Here is a 20,153-nt window from a genome sequence, read left to right on the forward strand (position 1 = left end):
ACTGCCAGGAAAGAATTCTTGGCTTGTTTCCATGCAGTCAAGATTAGATAAGTACTAATATATATTCACCCTGACTTCATGAATTGCCCGGACCTATTGGTTTTGAGCTGTCGCACTGACACCAGCTAGTGATTTTTGTTGTGCCATTGGGTGTAACGGGACAGGTGTTGATGCACGTAGCAAGCACATCCTTAAGGGTAATTAATGGACATAGGAGCTACGCAGTATAGGGACCGGCAGTGATTGTGTTTTCAAATATGTTTTTTCTTCTGGCTAAGCGATCACCATCTCTTCTCAAATGAAGCGATGTTGAGCAAAGGGGTGCAGCCGAGCAAAAATAGCCCTTTCTCAGGTCTTGCAATATCAGCTGCACAACGGACTTACAGACTTGGCTGGTGCCAGCTTAACGCTGCAAACACATGGGAGGGCGCAGGAAGAATGGCAGAAACTCATCGAGTCCCTGGAGTGTTACAACTGTGCATGTCTTCTCTCTGTGAAAGCAGCAAGCTTCTTAACGTTCATTCAGAGGAGAATAACAGAAACCACTTGGATGGCAATGCTTAACTGCGTTCCTAAGGTTTTTTTTTTTTTCCTTGCTGTGTAAAATTTTGTATTACTGGAAATGAACTGTTTATGCTGTCTACCAAAGATAATAATGCTCCCAAATGAGTACATTATGGTGGCTTTATGGGTTTTTTTAGAAATGTGTTGATGGGGTTTTGCAGTATATTTTTCCCTTTATTAATGAGCTTAGCTCATGTAGTGGGTATGCTGCTAAGTGAATTTTGCACTTTTTCTGTACAAACAAGGTGCCACTGACTTGGGTAACTTGTAAAGAATTGCAGATTTATGCTTCTAAATACAAATGAGTAGGGTTACTTTGAAGGAGTTTCTGTCAAGAACAGAAAAGGAATATTCAGAAAGCAAAAATCAGGACTGGGATCTTTTCCCTTTTTCATTTTCCCTTATAGCTCCTCTCTTCTTCCCCCAGAAATGACAAAAGAGGACCTGAAATCTCTCTTCTGGCTAAGTTTTCCATTAAGCTTGTACAGGTGTGTCCTTCCAACTAATATTGTGAAGGACATGGGAGCCCAGAGGCTAAGATTTAAATACTTTCAGTGATTCAGAGGGGACAAATCTTCACCTAATGCAGGCCAGCTCTTGTAACACCACCACTTCTTTCCCCTGCCTGCAATATGTGCACTCTGCAGCTTCATTCTTGGGGCCCTTGATCTCTGCTCGAAAAATGAAAGTCTCTTCTAGGCAAACTGCATTTGTGCTGGACCACAGTAGCTTTCAGCTTTACCTGAGCCTCTGCAGCCAGTCCTTCCTGCTTCCCTCTGCCCAAGACAGTGTTTGCACTGAGTGCATGACATTCGTAGGCTTAGAAATACACCAGTTAAGAACAGTGGATAAGTGTCTCTGTGCGGAATGACCTGCAGAATTCCAAGTGTCAGGTAGTGTGAGTCTTAAGGACACATTCTTTCTGAGTGCCTTTGCTTGCAGCCAGAATGACCAGTGATGAATTCAGTTTACAGATGATGTTTTCAGCCTGCCATGTCTCATATGCTAGATAATGCCTTTCTAAAAACAGAGCACCCCATGGAAACCACTGGTACCAGGGGAGGGCAACCAGGAGGAAGAGTAGCTCAAACACACTAAGTCTCCTGCTGAGACTGAACTTCTGCTGTGTGGAAGCTGTAGAAGAGCTATAAGCTATAGTGGATGAGATGAAAGTCCAGCTGTATTCAGCCTCTGGTGCTGATCTGATGTCCTCTTCAGGAAAATGGCCAAAAAGAAGATTCTGTCATCCAGAATGACCTCAGTGAATCATTTGAAGAAGAAGTTAGAGCATTCCTCAGTGATGAAGAGAAACTGCATCTTTTTGATGACCTCACAAAAGTTAATCCAGTGACAACTACCACAGGTAAGCAGCCAGCCAGGGGAGTATCTCCTGAGGAGCCACTTTCCCTTGTGGCTACTAATACATGGTAGTTACTGTTCTCATTGCATTAATGCTCTCATGAATGCAGTGGTTAAAGATTCAAAGCCTATTAAAGCCTATTCAGAGCCTTAGAAAGTCACATTTGGCTTGGATGTTTGTTTGTTTGGTTGGTTTTTTAAAATACTTTTATCGTAGATTTAGCCATGCTGATCTCTTATCAAGCTCTGCACGCAGAGCTCAAGTTTGTATTGTTGATTCAGGTAGCCAGGGTGTGGTTAAGAGTTCATGCTGTTGAAGGACTCCTGCATGACCCTGTGACTGCAATCTGGTGTTACATGAACGTAACAGAAAACGAGACTCTAATTTAGATTCAAAATATATCCATGAAATGGATTTTGAAAAGTAAATTCCTCACTTGGCTTTTGAAGGCACTCCTGTTAAGAGAAGCTAAGCTCTGTTCCTAGTGCAGATGGGGAATCACCCCTGTGTGTTCTGAAAGTGAACAGATTTGCTTTCTAGGACTGACTGTGTGAAGTCTCATAAAAGCTCAGGATTTATTGAATGGAATAGTTAACAGATCCCTTGAGATTTTTAAAAACAAGGGCAAGTCATGAAGACATTGCTATGTATATTAGGCCTATATCACTCTCTTGATCACCTCATTCTCTATTAAGCCTAACAAGTAACATATCTTAAGTTTTTTGTTAGGAACAGGAAAAGTCAAATAAGCTTTTCAAAAGATGCTAACAGAAGGTGTGTCTTTCAGTTCTGAAATGCCTTCAAGCAAGATATGCAGTAAACTTGTTTTATACAAATGCTGGCTGCAGCCTGGTGGCTTTAAATCCATTTCAGCCTATCTCCTGCCTCTATTCACCTGAGCTTATGAGAGAGTACCATGTGGCACTTCGTCCTCAGGTAATCCTTCTATTTGAAATAACTGTCCTTCCACAGGACCCAGATGTCAAGCTCTTCAAAAGCTATGTAAGCAAAATAATCCTAAAGGATAAAACTCATTTCTAGTGAAATATGAGTTGTGTTAAAAGAGCAGTACCGCTTTCAGAGCAATATGAGATGACCTTTGCTGTCCACTGCTGTTGAACTTTGTAATTACTCTTCTCTGAAACATGAATATTCTCTTTTACTGCCAGGATTTAAAACCCCACATCTTTGCAGTGGCTGAACAAACCTACAGAAATGTTCAAAGCCAGATAGACCCTGTAAACCAGTCTATTATTGTTAGTGGAGAAAGTGGTGCTGGGAAGGTAAGGAGATTTTCTTCTGACATTGCCCTTAAGTTTTGAGATTTGCAGGTGATTTGTAGTGCGTAGCATTTCTGTGAACACGCAAAGACGAATTAGAAAAAAATTCTGACAGAGCACATAGCAAGTCTGCTCTAGCACAGCTCTTGGAATACACATAAAGCATTAAGTGATTGCTGCAGTCAAATAGGCTCTACTAAATGTACCTGCTTTTTAAGTGGCATCTATAATTTCTGGGAGGGCCAGATTTGCATCATTCAACAGGAATTACACCTGAGTTAATGCCTCAGCCTAGTCTTAGGGAGCTAGTGTGGGTCTCAGCAAACCCTGTGCAGAGACTTAGAAGCGTGAGGGTTCAGATCCTATCGTAGGCCCTTCTGTAATGATCCGTCCCTATGCAGCAAGATATTGAGGATAGTTTTAAGCCTGAGAACAAAATGATTTGCCGAGTATTAATGATTCAAAATCCCTTTATATTCCATTCATCTTAAGATACTAGCTGTTAATTCTAGCTGAGCTTCCAGATGGTTACATCTTGGTAAGACTGCCATTCAGCAAGGCACTCTGACTCTGACAGCATTTAAATGTGTCTGATGCACATAAGCATATGCACAGAAAGTTTCCACTGACCTAGAGCTATAAACCTGACATAATGACTCTCTCTAGCATCATCGCCAGCTGCATACTGTGTTTTCAGAAGCTAGCAGTATTTCACTAGCTGACATAACTAATAACCTGGCGAAAACAAAGGCCTATTGTCAAGCCTCTCTCTTGCAGACCTGGACATCTCGCTGCCTTATGAAATTCTATGCTTCTGTTGCTGCTTCAGTTATCTCTCCAAAAACCAATGAAACTGTGGAAAGGATAGAGAAGAGAGTGTTGGATTCAAACCCTGTCATGGAAGCATTTGGTAAATGAGGCTTTTTTAACAGCAAAAAGAAGTAGTGGGCACTGTGGAAATTTCTTTGTTAATACACAAGTCTAAGGTAGCTCGTGGTCCTCTACTTAAAAGACAAACTCTTCAACTACTGGAGCTGTACACAAATCACCCTTAATATCTGTATGTCCTACATGGAAGAGTGGAAACGCTCTGATTATGCTGTATCTGTCACTGGCAATTTCACAGGAAATGCATGTACCCTGCGGAATAACAACAGTAGCCGTTTTGGAAAATATATCCAGCTTCAGTTAGACAGGTAATATTCACTGTGTAAAAACCTTATCTATTTTCTTTTTCCTTTTAAGTCTTTACAAACCTATTTCTGAAATCTGCCATGGAATATTTTATCTGTCTTTAGAACATATCTTGGTTTGCTGGCAGCTTACATTATTATTGCATCTTTTTTTTTTTTCCCCCCCGCAAGCTCTCATCCTGATCTCCAAAAGAGAGCAGTGGAAACTGAGAGATGCAGTTAAGAACTCTGATTAAAATTATTACATTAAGCTTGCACAAACTGAAGGTGAACTACAAAACATTCATAGTCAGTCGATATCATAACAACACAAAACCTCTCAGATTCTGTGAGGAAGTTTTGTTGAAATCTTTGCTTTTATCCCTCCCTTCTAGATTCCACCACCTGAGTAGTGCTTCCATTCAGACGTTCCTTTTGGAGAAGACCAGAGTTGCCTATCAGGCCCCCAATGAAAGAAACTTTCATATTTTTTATCAGGTTTGTCTTCAGTTAAATTTGCTAGCTATTTCTGACAGACAGTGGGGATGAAATCACCAGATTTCGCACAGTTGCAACTTTTAATAAGTGAACAGTTTTCCTATCTGCCATGCTTCCAAATTAAATCATACTCCCTGTGCGTTCATTGTCTGTGAGATGTAAATAGACAGGGCAGCATTCAGTCGTTACCTTCTTTTCTGTCTCCAGATCACAAAAGGTGCCACTGCAGAGGAGAGGCTGGAATGGAACCTTCCAGAAGGGGCTGACTACTGCTGGCTGCCAAATTCTGAACGAAACTTAGACGGTAAAGATTCATTTCACAGACTGTCCATTAGTAATGACTGTAACTTTAAAGGCAGAAATGTGTCTGCCCTATTAAACCCCATGACCCATGTTGGTCAGCCAGCAGCAGACATTTTGCAAAGCCACCTGCATTAATGTGATTCTTTTTAAGTTTCTGTGGGCACTGTTAAGAGTTTTCACCTGTTTAAAACAGCGGTTTCTGGCCTAGCGAATTTGCATCTCTCTGTGGCTGTGTTTAGAAACTTGTCTTGTCTTTGGATGTGCGTCAGCAACCTGCAGCCTAACTTCAGAGCGTCACAGAGTCAATATTAAGTCAAGGACATGGTTCTCTGGGATTCACCAAAAGAGCATCTGGCTTCCTTGCTCTCCTTTGACAATTCCAGCTGAATTTGTTGTGGTGTGGAGTGTTCCACTTGCCCGTGTATGCGTGCAAGGCTTTCTTTTAAATACCACCTCTTTGGCTTTTCAGAGGACTGCTTCGAGGTGACCAGGGATGCAATGTTTCACTTGGGCATTGACCACTCCACGCAGAACAATATTTTCAAGGTCAGGTACAAAGCATGGTCACCATGAGGCTTCTGCTGATGTTTGGAATGTCTTTTTAGTGTGGAATTTCTGCAGAATTAAACCTGTATCGATCTGTAGAGCATAGGATGTTTGGTACTCCTGACTGGAGGGCCTGCAGCTACACATTAGGTTGCATATCCAAATATTAGTTCTTAACTTGAAGCCTGCACCTGTGAAATTTAGTTTTCCTTCAGTACTTGCAGCATAGAAGCTTGGAATCTGATTGCTTATTTTTGTGTGGAAATGTTTTGACTTGTCCTGTTCGTGTGGCTAAGGGAAGGCTAAGAAGACACTACCTTGGAAGGGAGCTCTGTTTTAGAAAACTCAGTGCTTGATTATATTTCAGGTATTGTCAGGCCTTCTCCATCTTGGGAATGTTCAATTTTCTAATCCAGTGGATGAATCTCAGCCTTGTGAACTAGAAGACAAAGCCAAAGGTGAGGCAACAAGCATGCTGTGCTCCAGAGGGTCCTGTTATCTTAGTGCAGATGCCTAATAGAAAGGATCACTATGCTCTTCTGCTTGATAGGAGACTGTCAAGGTCATGGACAGACAACATTTAAGCATGTTTTTGTTTGGTACTTCACAGTTTCAAAGTATTGAACATACAAAAACCTAATACTCCCCTGCTCTGAGAATATCCTCCTGTTACAGGACAAGGCAACTGCAGCATTAGAAAGTAATTTCAGAAGGATTATTGGCAGAACTGTTACTCTTGATTGTAATCTTATGCTGACATTACAAGACTTCCAGAAATTTGACCCAGAGTGGAGAGCAGGGTTTTAAAATTAAAGCTTCGAAGTTTTCATGAGAAAGACTGAAACTCCACTTACTAACAGCGAATCTATTAAACTGCAGCATAGCACAGAGGTTGTTTTGCATGTCTTTAGGAGGTTTGTGGATCTAGTTTTCCTTCAGACTACAACACTGTCCTGAATAGTGATGTTTCCTACTATTATTTCACACTACTTAATATTAAAATTGTTTTGCATACAGCTCAGGTTAGCAAGGTCTTAAATGCTTCGTTAGCAAATACTCATTCTTCTAATGAAGGGATTAAGTTTCCTTAAACAATACAACTGCTCACCACACTCCCACTGGCGCCCAGCCAGTTCCTGAGGAGCGAGAGCCAGAGCCCGAGAGCTAGAGCCCGAGACCTCCAGCCCAACTTATATACTGAGCATAATGTTTGATGGCACGAAATGGCCCTTTGGTCAGTTAGGGTCAGCTGTCCGGGCTGCGTCCCCTCCCTGCTGCTTGTAGAGAAGAAGCTGGGAACACAGGAGCAGTGTCAGAAACTGAAAGGTCCTGGACTTGATATGAACATTCCTTAGCAACAACTGAAAACACTGGTGTTATCAGTATTCTTCTCAGCACAAATCCAAACCAGCCTCCTACCAGCTACTGCAAGGAAAATTAACTGTCCCAGCTAAAACCAGCACATATCCTAAAAATGCATGGTTTTTTCTAGTCATGGCTGTTTGATGTTCTCTATCTGGATTTAGAGGTCTCTGCTCAAAAAAGGTAAATAAGTAACAGACATAGGAGAGTACTCTCAAACTCCCACTGCAGCGCAACAGACGTCATACCCTTCTGACACTTGTTTCATTTGAAACAGAGTGCCTGCAGTTAATCCAAATTAAGAGGTTGGTCTTGCGAAACTTTCTCCCAGGTTTGGGAAAAACATCCAAAATCCATATTTAAGAAGTGTCATTTTTCTGTATCATCTCTAGACCTTCCATAACCTTCCCAGGAGCTGCTTTCATTTGACACTCCAGCTAATCTTGCAGTGTTTTGTTTTATGCACAAGGTTTTGTGAAGACCGCTGGAGATTTGCTGAAGATACCTGTTGAGGAACTATTGGAATCATTAAGAATTCGAACAATAACTGCTGGAAAACAACAACAGGTCTTCAAGAAGCCGTGCTCCAGAGCCGAATGTGAGACTAGGAGGGACTGCCTCGCCAAAGTGATCTACGCTAAGTAAGGACACGTAGGCCAGGCTGCTGTGCTGATCCACATAACTTTTCTGAGGGAATAGAGGGGCCAGAGGGATTTGTTTTCCCTGGCTTTCTGCTTGGACTGAGTGATGGTGTAACCCTCCCTTCCTGGCTTGACACACCTTTGATTCAGTTGTAGATACTGACATAGCTGCAGTATCGGGTAGATCTTCGGAGAACTGCTGTTTCATGTCAGCAGGCAGCATGTCGTAACTTTTTGTTTCTTCCATGCGATACTGGTAAAAGCAGCAGTAAAAGAACACTACTCTGATTGTTGTAAGCAAGCACTTTCCAACTAATCCAGTTGTCATTGTCTGCAGATTGTTTGAATGGCTCGTTTTGGTCATAAATGAAAGCATCTATGCAGATCCATCAATGTGGACCAGCTTCATAGGTATGGTTTATTCATCCCTGGTTTAACTGCATAACCGTAAGTCCTTCAAGCTACTCCTAGCCTAAAGTTCACTGTCTTCTCATCGTCCTCCTAGGGTTGTTGGATGTTTATGGTTTTGAAGCCTTCCCTGAAAACAACTTGGAACAGCTCTGTATTAACTATGCCAATGAGAAACTGCAGCAGCACTTCGTAGCACACTATCTGAAGGCACAACAGGTAACACTCCATTAAGGTCAAACGTTAAATATCTTCTTTTAAACCAGCATCTTTTGTCTCTTTAATAGTATTTCTGTGCTTCCGATCAGATGGCAGCCTTCAGTTGAGTGCATAATGCCACAGAGATCAGTGGGATGTGCGTAAAGATTGCTTTTTTAAAGAGGGGGCAGTTGGTGGAATGAGACTGCTTACTCTTCTAGGCTACTGGAAGTCTGTTCCCTGTTATACAGCTCCATTGGCTCTGTGGCCTGTTAAACCTTTTGCATTCCCTCAGAGGTGAACAATTAAAATGCAATTCTTGAGATGTTGCCTGAATTGAGATTTTCTTGGAAGCGGCTGCTTATAACCATGTTAATTCTCTTCATCCAGCACAAAGGACCTAAATGGGTGGGGAGCTTCTAGACCTGAGCTTAGCACAAAGGCAGAGAGCCCAACAGAACCCTGTAACCCCATCAGTAGCACGTAGTCCCCGGGGCAGGCCTTCTGCCACAGGAGAACAGCTTCGTAAGCCAGTTGTCATGCTGGTACCTTAAAGAGAAAACCACACTGCGCATAAGCTTTTATTTTTGAATGAGGAGGTACACGAGTTGTTCCGCTGTAGAGGTGTTTGCACTGTGGTAAATACATGGCAGTCACTTGCCCAGCTCGTCACTTAGTGAAGGTGTTTGCACTGTGGTAAATACGTGGCAGTCACTTGCCCAGCTCGTCACACGCTGCTAATTCCAGTTCTCTGAGTGCTCTGAAAGCTGCAGGGTCCCTGCCAGGCCTGGGCTGCTGCTCTAATAGATGTACTTCAGTCCTCACTGAATTCCTCACATGACACGTACATCATCACAGTGCTCTTTGCCATTAGCTGGCATCTGGGAAGTTATTTTCTTTATGGCGCCAACATGATGATGCCTTCTGCCTCACAGCATGGTTCTATCAATTTATTCAGGAGATAAGTTTGGACCATAATTTGTGCTTTCATATGCCCAGCGTTTTTTTCCCCTGCCTGCCCTCATCAGTATGTCAGGGGTTAATGGTCAGTGAAGGTGGAAAACAAGTTCAAGCACATAATTACTTTCCTTGAAACTGATTCATGACCTCTGTTTATAGCACCCCTCCCAATTACTGCCTGCCCTCTTACCTCTCTCCATCTGGCTGTGTCCCAAACCACTTAAATGCCATTAGTGGCTGTGCTGAGAAAGCTTTTTGCAGGAGATTTTTAAAATAACTGGCCAGAGCTTGTGCTTCTTAAACACTCCTGACAGTTTGTTCTGTATTTCAGCATAAATACTGTACAAATTATTTTAACCAGCGCCGCCTTCTACTGCCTTTTGGATTAGGCTTTGTTTTAAATGGAGCCCAGTTAGTAGAGTCTGGCACAGAACAGCTGGTTTACAGCTGCATCCCAGTTGGAGGAAGGAGTTCTGCGCGTTCCTTGCCCGTCAGGGCAAAACTCCATACAGCCAGGAGAGGCTTCGTGTGCCTCTCTGCTTGCTCCATGAAGCAGCCTTGCAGCTGTCGGATAAATCCGTGAGGTTCCCAGATACTTCGCTTGTTCCAGCAAGGATCTACTGCTACATACTAAAAAACGACCTGGGGTAGAATATCCTAGTTTGTTTTTTTTCTCAAGATTGCTATTGAAGGTGAGCAGAGCTTCAGCTGAGCAGGCTGAGCATGGGATTAACTTGTTAAACAGTAACTGCACCAGACTGCGCAAGGGCGGACAGTTATTTGGGCTGGAGTGCCCTCTGCTGCAGAATAACCGGGTTCTCTCTTACTGCAGGAAGAATACGCAGCTGAGGGCTTGCAGTGGTCTTTCATAAACTACCAGGACAACCAGAACTGCCTCGATCTGATAGAGGGCAATCCTCTCAGCATATTTTCTTTGCTGAATGAGGTAAGTGTGGATCTGAACCCCTGAACAGTTTTGGCCTAGTTGCCTGCCATCCATCCCACGCCACCAAGGAAAACATGAACGCTAAATTAGTAGGAAATTTGTCAGCCATGAATTTCTGCAGAGCTTGTTTTTCAGAACAGTTGTGACACTGCTTCTTCCTATTGAGTTGTCTTTTTTCCTCTGATCCAGGAGGTTCTGATTCTCAATTGCATTTCTCTCAGCCCCCAGTATTTCGGGGGTTGCATACTCAAAACAACTCTAAAACGGCTGTGAGTTTAATTTAAAGCGTTTTAGCCTTTAAAGACCATTCTTTTTGACAAATAAGAGGTGCTGCAATTTTGTCTTGTTTGTCATGCAGGAGTGCCGTCTGAATAGATCCTCTAACACTGACCTGTTTCAAACTCGGATTGAGAAAGCCTTGTCTAATAATCAGTGCTTAAGCCGAAACAAGTTTAGTAAGAAGCCTAACTTTATTATTTCACATTATGCTGGCAAGGTCTGCTATCAGCTGGCAGCAATGGTGGAGAAAAATAAGGTAGGTGTTTTCAGAGAGCTGTTTTACAAAAAAACCCAAAACCAAACAAAATATCTTAGACTAAAAGCAATTTAAATCAAAGCACCACTAACATGTACATTTGGTGATGTTTAGTGGATACACATACCTTGCTCTGAACAGATCCTTCAGGCCATGTAAAACAGGTAACGTTCTTGGTCTCATTTTTAGTGAACCATCACTGGCGCAAGAAAATGCTTTGTTCACAGACCTTTCTGCTCAGGATTAAGTGGACAGCGTGTCACCAAACCAGCGCTTCTTCCATTCCCAAGACAATGCAGAAGTGTTACAGCATCAAGGCATTTCTGTAACCATAAATATAGTGCTTTATTTCCCCCAAATTTAGATAAGTTTGTAAGAAACAAGAGCACGGACCCGACTTCTGAAAGGTCTGAAAGTACAAGGGAACTCAAGTTTTGGCCTCGTGGTCCATCAGGGAATGAGTGAGAGAGATAGTCTGCAGATATGAGAGTCCCTTGTCAGTTCTGACATCACCAGCAACTATGGCAAGTGGTATTAGGTGATGTAATAACATACATACCATCTCTTAATTAAAAGGAATACTTTCTAAGAGACTTTCTGACATCGGCTGCAGACTCTCCTGCAGGGATTAAACTAGTCCTGAGACTTGTTTAAGTCTTACACTTAAGTTGTATAACGAGAACAATGTTGGGGCAGTTGTACATTTGACTAGATTTGCTAAATGTTCAGCCAAACATTGTTTTCTGTTCCTGAAGCTGTCTGTGAATGAAGGTATGTAGTCAGATTTGAAACCACAGCTGTGGTTAACTCAAAGTTGGCATCAGAAATACTATTCCATCTACGTGTGGAATTTTTAGTGATTTTTGGAGGTTTCTGTCAAAGTCCAGATACCACTGAGTCATGTTTGTGTTTTCAGGACCCCATTCCACCAGAGCTGGTCCATGTTTTGCAGAATTCTAAGGACCCTTTGCTTCAAAAATTATTTCCTGTGACAGAAAGGAATGAAAATAACATCAAACCCCAGAACAGAGCAGCTGTTGTCACAGTGGTGTCAAAGTTCAAGGTACATCCTATTTGGGTTTCTGCTTTCTACTGCTGTCTTTGTAACTAGGTGAGAAAACAGTGAAGGTCAGTGTTACTAAAATGGAACAGCTGTAAAACAAATAGCATCAGACTCCTGATACTCTGAGGTGTAACTCACTCCAATTTTACCTTTAACAGTGGGGCATCTGCCTTTGTGTGGCTTCATTCTACCTGTTCCTCTTGAGGGGTTAGCTTCAATTGATGGTCCTGCTACGTTTTGTAAACTTTCTGAATTTACCATCAACCATTTTACAAAAGCATCCATAGAGTGGATTTTTTGCTCAAGATGTCCTTATAGAAGAGCTCTGCTAATACTGAGCCTGTAAAGCCATCCTGGCAAAAAAGGGCTTGTTTTTATAGATGACCACTGGTGAGCTAAACTCCCTGTGGAGGAGGAGTCCCCAGTTAAACCTGTGTTTGTTTTCTACAGGGGTCACTTGAACATCTCATGCAGATCTTGAATAGTACGACACCGCATTACATCCGATGCATCAAGCCTAATGCTGACTGCAAGGCAATGACTTTCAGCAGAGAAGAGGTAACTTTTCAGAAGGCTTTCCTCACTGAGATAACAAGAAGCTTCCTAGAGACATTGTGTGGGGCTTTTTTTTTTTGGATCTTACGATCCTGAGTCACCTGCAAAGCTCTTTTTACAGCACATTTTGAAATAGTTTTTTCTCCTTTGGAGCTTCCAAGATAAACATCTTTCAGATCACTGGCGATGCTTGTGTAAACTGGAGCTACTAAGCACAGCAGCTCCTCCAGATGCAACTTACTTGTTGCTGTGTGAGAAGTTCTCTTGCCAGAGTACTCCTCCTGGGTTATGTGGGCTGCTACCATCTCAGCCCTCAAATAGATAAAGGTGATCTCGCTGCTCAGCAGTCCTGGCCACACAGGTATCTTCATGGTGAATGCCCACAATGTGCATTCTTGCTCCTGGAGTCTAGCCTGGGACAAGTTAGATGAGAACAACCGACAGGCATGTTTTTGGGACCACGGCAGCAGATGCTAAAGCTCTAACTAGAGAACCTTGTAAGAAAAAGCAGCTGGAATAGTGCTGCATTAATTTTAAACACTGGAATTTGCTGATTGCATACAAGTAGTATTAAAATACCAATGCTGGGTATTGCTGCTGGGCATGTTCTGCTGCATTCGGTCGGTGGCAGGTGTGTGGATGCCACACAAGAGGGCACACGAGGACTGTCCCTCTGCGTTAGCACTGCCTTGACGCCGCTCTGGGAGTTACTCACAGCAGTAGCTCAGTGGCTGCATAACCCCCTTCTCCACCCGTCCCCCAGCTGCCAGCGTGGCCGTGCACAGCAGGCAAGCTCTGGCCTGGTTGCTGAGCTGAGCTGCAGGACACGCGGGCCGAGCACACGCGGCTTCCGCAAAGAGTAAGACAGTGGTTGCCTAAATCATCTCAATTTATGCCTCAGGTTCTCAGCCAGCTTCAGGCGTGTGGAATAGTTGAAGCCATCAGCATCAGTGCAGCAGGCTTCCCTGTTAGGTAAGTCCCAATTTCTTGAGCAACATCTTCCATAATCCCTTTCTATAGCAATTAGTGACATATGTTATTCAGAACAGCTTATAAGCAGGAAATCCAAATATTTTGCAGCCTGAGACCACAAACTACTAATTCTTTCAAAGCTACCCAAACAGTTCTGCTCACTGCTTGCTTTCAAGCTTATTTGAGCACCTCTCTTTCATGTTTTGGAGACAAAAATACCTGTCACAAATCTGAACTGCTGTTCTGTGTTTTAGATAATGCAACTCTGCTCGTTCAGCAAGCCTAAAAGTGCAGTAACAGCACAACAGGCAGTGTGAGCGCACATCGCGTTCAGGACATCAGGATTCCTAAAAATATGCTCGAGTCCAGATGTGTCTGCAACGCACCCCTGGTCTGAGCGCTCACTGTACCTTTCCAGCCTGAGAGGCTGGGGAGGACGTTTTGGTGTAGACTATAATGTACTCAAACTTTCTCATTGAATGTGGCTTCACAGTAACATTTTCAGCAACTGTAAATGGCATTTATCTAAGTGTATTCATCTCAAAGACGAGCACCTCATCGCAGCCAGTCACCTTGCTGGGCTTTCTTGACACCATTAGAGGATGCAAGTAGCAAGGCCTGAGGTAGTCATGTTTTTAACAGCTTGGTATTGATGGGGGTAAACTCACTGTTATCATCGAGCACAATTCCTGCCCAGTCTTTGTTACAGGCAAAAGTCACTGTTACTGGGCAATAGGCAATCTCCTGAATTTCTTCAGTCGATACTTCCTTGCATGTTGGCAACAGTGCAGGATTTTTGAAGTTATTCTGGATTTTTGAAGCCATTCTGCAATTTATCCCCCTCCAAGGATAGGTTTTTACCATATAGTGAATGACACTTGCCTAGAATTAACCGTACGTTTGTCTACCAGGATCCCTTTCCCAAGCTTCGCTGAGCGCTATAAACTACTGAGAAAATCATGTGCGTCCAATGAAAAGGGAGTGTGGGACAAAAGCAACTATCGTACTGCTGAGAAAAAAGGTATGTTTCTTTAGATAATCCCTCTGCTATCGAGTAGAATTATCAGTGCACCAGCGTGGTATCGCACGGATCAGACACAATTACTGTACTCGGGGTTAGGGACACCACTATTCTCAAAGGGTTTTCCTAATCTGTCACCGCTCTGGGTCTCCGATTGGCCTAACGCACACAGCAGGCTCTTCTTACCAGTGCAAATCTTTCCTCTTACTGCTGGTTTTCTGTGTTCCTCTCGGGTAGCTTACAGTTACAATGGTGTCTGGGGTCTCCCCACCCCAGTATAATGTGATTTAGAGTTGGTTCTTGAGTAGACCTGAAAACCACTTACCTCCTTGCTTATATTCCTTCTCCTTCCTTCCTTTTTTTTCCTCCACCTTGTTTTCCTGCCGAACACACTGACCTTCTAGCTTGCCTGGATTCTGCTGCTTCTTCTACCTTTCACAAACTCCTGTATGCAATTCTTTTTTCCAAGCAAGAGCGAGGATGGACTTTAAAAAACACAATCCAGTCTACAAGGTAACACCTTTGGCATGAACCCTCCGAAAGGAGGAGCTCATTGGGTGGTTACATTAAATAACAAAAGTTGCTGCAAGCCCCTTCTCTCTCCCAGATTAATCCCATCTTCACCCAATGGGTCTGTTCAGTAACCAGCAGACGTGGGAAGCAGGACCAAGTGAGTACCAGCCTATTTCAGATAACTAAAGTGGCTGGAAATCTATTCACCTTGCGGAAATGGAATGAAGTAATGAAGTACAGGCTGGAAAATTACTTACACACCGTATCTTTCTCCCTCAATTATAAACCCATTAGCTGAAAATGCCTCTCTGTGATAGGTTACTAGTCCTTTTTATCTTCAGCAGGTAATAAGCTGCAAACAAAGCAAAACAATTTCCTAAAATGGGGATAAGCTTTTGGTTCCCTTATCAGCCCAACCCCATGAACACCGTCATAGTCACCAGATGTCTTCCTGTAAGCAAGAATTGCTGATATTTGTTTTCAGTACCTTAAAATGCTCTCATCTCCTTAGAAGTATTTAAGCAGAAAAGCAAACAGTATCCAGGATGGAAAGATACAAAGACCATCAAGTTCCGTCATTGGGCATGCAGAAACTCATGCAGCATTGCCTTGAACAACACAATCTCTTTCAAGGACAGGTCTGAATTAAGTCTACCTCTATTTCCAAATAGATTAATCTGTTTGTCTAATGTGAAAAACTGTGTACTGTGTCACAGAAATGGTTTTAATAACCTCTTATTGCTGCAATAAACTCCTGCTTAGTACATGTCCCTGTAGCTGCTTCCAATGCCCTATGAAAGCTGTAGAATTGTGTAAAATTTGTTTTCTATTCCTGCACCTTTTAGTACATTAAGACTACAAGTCTAATCCCTTGCTTTTTGCTTTGTTCCCAACAGCTTTGAGTTTTGGGTACTTCATCAGATTTTCTTAAGACTGAGCTGCTCAAATCTATTCTTAATTGCATTGCTGTTGCTTTCTAATGTTTCCATGTAGAAGACTTTAACTATGTGAGAACAGCTGAGACCTCCCTATTGCTGCTTCATTGTCTAGATCTACCCAAAATGACATTTGTAGGCTGTAACAGAGGTGCTAAGACAGCACCCAAACTACATCCTAGTTAAAACACACCAAACTGGTTTTCTAGTTGCTAGCACATCTACGCTGTCGCATTTTTACTAACTAGGTCTAGTATTGTCTCAGCCATCTCCTCCCTCCCTTTTGGTGTAGAGCTACACCCCCTAAAAGGCCAGGAAGTCTCAGGGGGAAGACAATTATTTGGTCCCAGTTTCCAAGTTTGGTGATGCCTTCTCTTAATGCTTCATTTGCAGGCAAGACTCCACTGGTGGATGATGACAAAGCATCACGTTCTGTTGCTTTTGAGATCCTGCAGAATGTTGTTATGGGACAAACTGCTGCTGAGCAAACAGGGAATGGAGCAGAAAACACTTCAGTGTACTGCGGCAAAACCAAAGTATTTATGGCTAATTCTGTGGTGAGTGCCATTTATTTCCTTGGCGATCGGTTCTGGAGCTACTTGCATAATGGGCATTCTGGCACAACTATCATGGTTTAGGCGATACTCCTGCTAATTGTGTCCAGAATTGGGCATTTTCCTTCCAATTAAATTAAACATCCATCAGAATCCAACTACCAGAAACACTTGGTTTAATGGTGTCCTTGTGGCTAATGGACAAGGAGCTGCACTTTTGCCTGGAGTTGTCAGCATCCTCCCAGTTCCAGTAGATGACAGCTTTCCCTTACTTCTGATGGACTTGGCTACTCTGACAGGCCTAAGCAGCTGCTCTGTGAAAGCGATGAAGGAGACGAAGGCACTTTTGCAAAGCCTGCATGCTGGAGGACGCAGCCGTAAAAGAACGCCCTTCAGTGGTGCTGGCTTTACGCCAGCTGCTACTGTCCACTTTTCCCCCTAACAGCACTTTTTTCCCCCTCAGATACTTACATGTTCATTTAATAAGCACTAATGAAGTGCTCTCACCCCTAAAACCTAACCCAGGAGTCTATGGACACTGAAACATGCGTGTGGTTTTCTGACAAACACCAAGAGATGGTTGAAGAGGGAAGAGTTGTGAACACAACTCCACCCCAGAGTATTAACTGCAGGCTCCTGTCCCCAATGCAGCTGGAGCAACTTGAAGCTAGAAGAGCAGAGGTGCTAAACGAGAAAGCATTTTGCATTCAGTGTTGCTGGAGAAGATTTAAAGAGAAGAAACTCGCGAAGGAGAAATGGTCTGCAACTGTCATCCAAGCAGGTAACTTGATAAGGGTGTGCCTGAACGTAAGGAGCACCATTTCCAGTAACGTGGGATGTTTGAAGTGGCAGCAGTGGTTCTGTTAATTGAACATGCAGAAAAACTTAAGTGCCATCTCTCTTACACTGTGTGCAAGAGCTTCTGACGTTCTCTGTACCGATTTCTTTTAATTAAATCTTCAGCTGTTCGTTCCTGGTTAGCCAAGAATCGCTTCCAAAGGATGCGCAGGGCTGCTGCTGTTATTAAGCATGGCTGGAGGAAATGGAAAGTAAGTATGTTGGTGCAGGAAAGCCTTGACATTGAGGGACGGAGGCTTTTTAGTGTTAGAGAGAATCTACCTCTGTTGAGTAACTGTACAAAACCAGTGCTGTCAGTCCTCCAAAACACTCTCCTCAAGCTGAAAAGATGGATGCCAGTCTTTACAGCTGCTTCTGCAGGGGGGCAGCGTGGAGGCTGCAGAGCGAATGCATTCCTTACCTTCATGAAGTGGGAAAATGTCCCAAAGGGTATCCTATCCCTTAAGATGCCCCCTTTTTTAGACTTCTGGTTTTTCAGTTTTCAGTTCTGTTCAAGACGTTTGAGAGTCTTGTTCAAGACTACTGTTCTGCATCTCTTCATCAGGCAAAAATGGCTGCATTAGCAGCAGCAGAATTGGATGAGGGTGAAGAAAACACATTCTCAGTTCCTGGAGCTACGGCGATCTCTGCCAAACCACTTTGCTCTTTGGAAACAACTTGGCCTCGGCATGCAGTAATTCAGTTCTGGCCTCTTGGCCTTGTCCTGGCTGCGGCACCAGTTACTGTAGCAGGACTTCGGAGAGACCTGTCCCTGCTGGCGTGCCTCAGAGTGCTCCAGGACAGCGACCGCTACCGGGTGGAAAGCTGCTTCTTTGGCTGTGGCATCACTTCCATCAGAGCTCTCCCTCAGGTAACAAACCTCACGCGCTTTAGCTGCCAAGAGTTCAGGAACCTGAACTCTGCTGTCGAGCAGAGCGACTAGGAAGTCTGCTCACAAGCTAGTCTTCCTGCGGCTCTGACATGCAAGGGAGAGTCTGACGTCAGTACATCGAGCCAGGCACAGGGCTGAGTGGAGACCCTCGATTAAGCATGAAAACTCTTGTCAGTGTGTCGTAGGAACAAACTGATCAAAGCTCTGCTTCAGAAACGGAGAGCAGAGGATTCTACCCGGGCTCTGCTGTTAGGCACTACGCGTTTTTCTGCTCGGGGGATTCAAGTTGCACAACAGGTGAACATACGGAAAAGCATCCACCTGGGAAAAGCCACTGGGTGTATTAGTGATATCCCAGTCATCCCAGATTAACTTCTCTGTGCAGACAACTGCACCAATTCCCACAGAGGATTTTCAGGGCAGAAAGCAGGGAGCAACCCTCAAGCACTGCATCCCCTACGCACATGCAGAGTAATCTTACATACTGTTTACTACGAATAAGCCACAACCCACACTGGCTTCTCTCAGAAACTGCACTCTGCTTACAAATCACCTTGTGACTGTGCTTGGGGTCTCTGTTGATAGATTTTAGAGGCTGCATAAAGTTAGGTGTGCAAGAACGTAGCCTGTGCCTAGTCACAGTTACCACAGGTAGGAACAAGCAGTATCAAATTCAGTACTGACTAAAAACCCAAATCTTCAGAGTTTAAGCTAACTTCAGTTGAAATTACAGTACTGGTACTCTCTGCAGTAATCATTTCTCTTAAATCCATTTGCACTAGGACTCCTTTGGAGGTCTTCCTCTATCCTTATGCGTAGTCACTGGTTGCTCATATACTACAGCACTGCTTTGTTTGAATAGCAAAATTAGCTCAAAATCTGGCAAATCCATCAGCTGACCTCTCCACCTCTTTTTCTTGTAGGGCTCTATCAAGTTTCACTGTAAGAAGTCTCCCTTGCATTATGCAAATGTCAGCCCCCATACGGATGCCTATTCCATTACTGGATTTAACCAGATTTTATTGGACAGACGTGTATGCGCTCTTAAATAAACTGGTAAATACCCTGTAAAGGTGTCTGACCATCCGCAACAAGTTTTAATTAACAAAACCATTTCAGATTAGTTTGTGGATTAAAATAAATGCAAATGTATTTAATTGTGACTGGGGAGCAAAGTTTCCCATGGATGACAGTATTTCTGTACCAACAGAAAGCAAGTCCACAGAACATCCAGTTTAATTCCTAGTATCTAGAAATCTGTCCAACACTATGTCACTGTTTTATCAACTCTAAACTGAAAATTAGAGACTGACATCCATGAGTGGAGTGTGACCAAACCCTGAGGAAGCACACAGGATGGTGCAGCACAGTGTGCTGTCAGATCTCCCCTGTCAGGGGGAAGGAACCTCAAGGAAACAAAAATGCTCCCTCCCAAAGCAGCTCACTCTGGAAGAATGTTCTCCTTCTCTGGAGGTTCGACAATTCGCAAACAGCAGTCTGCAAACTCAACAAATAATGGCTCCTGCATGTACTTTTTCATGAGGGAGCTTTTATCTTCCGCTTGATCGACTGTCAGCAGTAGGTGCCTGAGATGTGGATTCAGAAGCAAGCCTCTCAGTTCTTCCGATTCCCCTAAACAACATAGGGAGAGACGTATTAATCTCTAAGCACTTAGAAATGCAGTTGAAACGGCTCTTATTTTGCAAATAAGGTCTCAAAAGAGACGGGGTGAAAGGCCGGGTCCCTGCCATTTAAATCTTTAAGGCCCTGCAATGCGGTGCACAACCGGGATAAACTGCAGTGCTCCGAGAAGGCCTCGTGGGAACTGTGAGTGCCTCCGCTTGCTCTGCTGAAGGCTCACCGCACCCGCACACCCGCCTGAGCTCCGACTTCCCCAGGTTACCTAAGAGCTTGAGTTTCTGCAGCGGGACGCGGTCCTTCTCGTCATCTTCCGTCAGGATGTCCTCCACCGACCACGGGCTGGCTGCGGGCGAGACCGGCAGAGCTGCGGGGGGGCTGCAGCGCCCCGCACCCCCCC

The 20,153-nt window shown here is 43.7% G+C and overlaps 2 protein-coding genes across 2 annotated transcripts; one reads left to right on the top strand and one right to left on the bottom strand.

Annotated features, from left to right (window-relative positions):
- Positions 1-991: 991 nt before the first annotated feature.
- Positions 992-19,167, top strand: MYO19 (myosin XIX; the record flags this gene model as incomplete). Its single annotated transcript, XM_010151979.1, has 24 exons — positions 992-1,052; positions 1,783-1,927; positions 2,712-2,860; positions 3,094-3,207; positions 3,982-4,114; positions 4,331-4,400; positions 4,772-4,874; positions 5,082-5,178; positions 5,647-5,723; positions 6,091-6,181; positions 7,555-7,726; positions 8,064-8,137; positions 8,232-8,353; positions 10,125-10,238; positions 10,597-10,773; positions 11,690-11,836; positions 12,287-12,394; positions 13,293-13,363; positions 14,275-14,384; positions 16,226-16,389; positions 17,038-17,167; positions 17,350-17,435; positions 17,789-18,094; positions 19,039-19,167. Coding segments are annotated over 24 exons (2,950 nt in total), but the record flags the coding sequence as incomplete, so codon positions are not given.
- Positions 19,168-19,556: 389 nt separating this feature from the next.
- Positions 19,557-20,099, bottom strand: ZNHIT3 (zinc finger, HIT-type containing 3; the record flags this gene model as incomplete). Its single annotated transcript, XM_010151980.1, has 2 exons — positions 19,557-19,747; positions 20,019-20,099. Coding segments are annotated over 2 exons (272 nt in total), but the record flags the coding sequence as incomplete, so codon positions are not given.
- Positions 20,100-20,153: the final 54 nt, after the last annotated feature.

Source organism: Eurypyga helias, unplaced genomic scaffold (genome assembly GCF_000690775.1).
Source record: "Eurypyga helias isolate BGI_N326 unplaced genomic scaffold, ASM69077v1 scaffold29095, whole genome shotgun sequence".
Taxonomy (NCBI): domain Eukaryota; kingdom Metazoa; phylum Chordata; class Aves; order Eurypygiformes; family Eurypygidae; genus Eurypyga; species Eurypyga helias.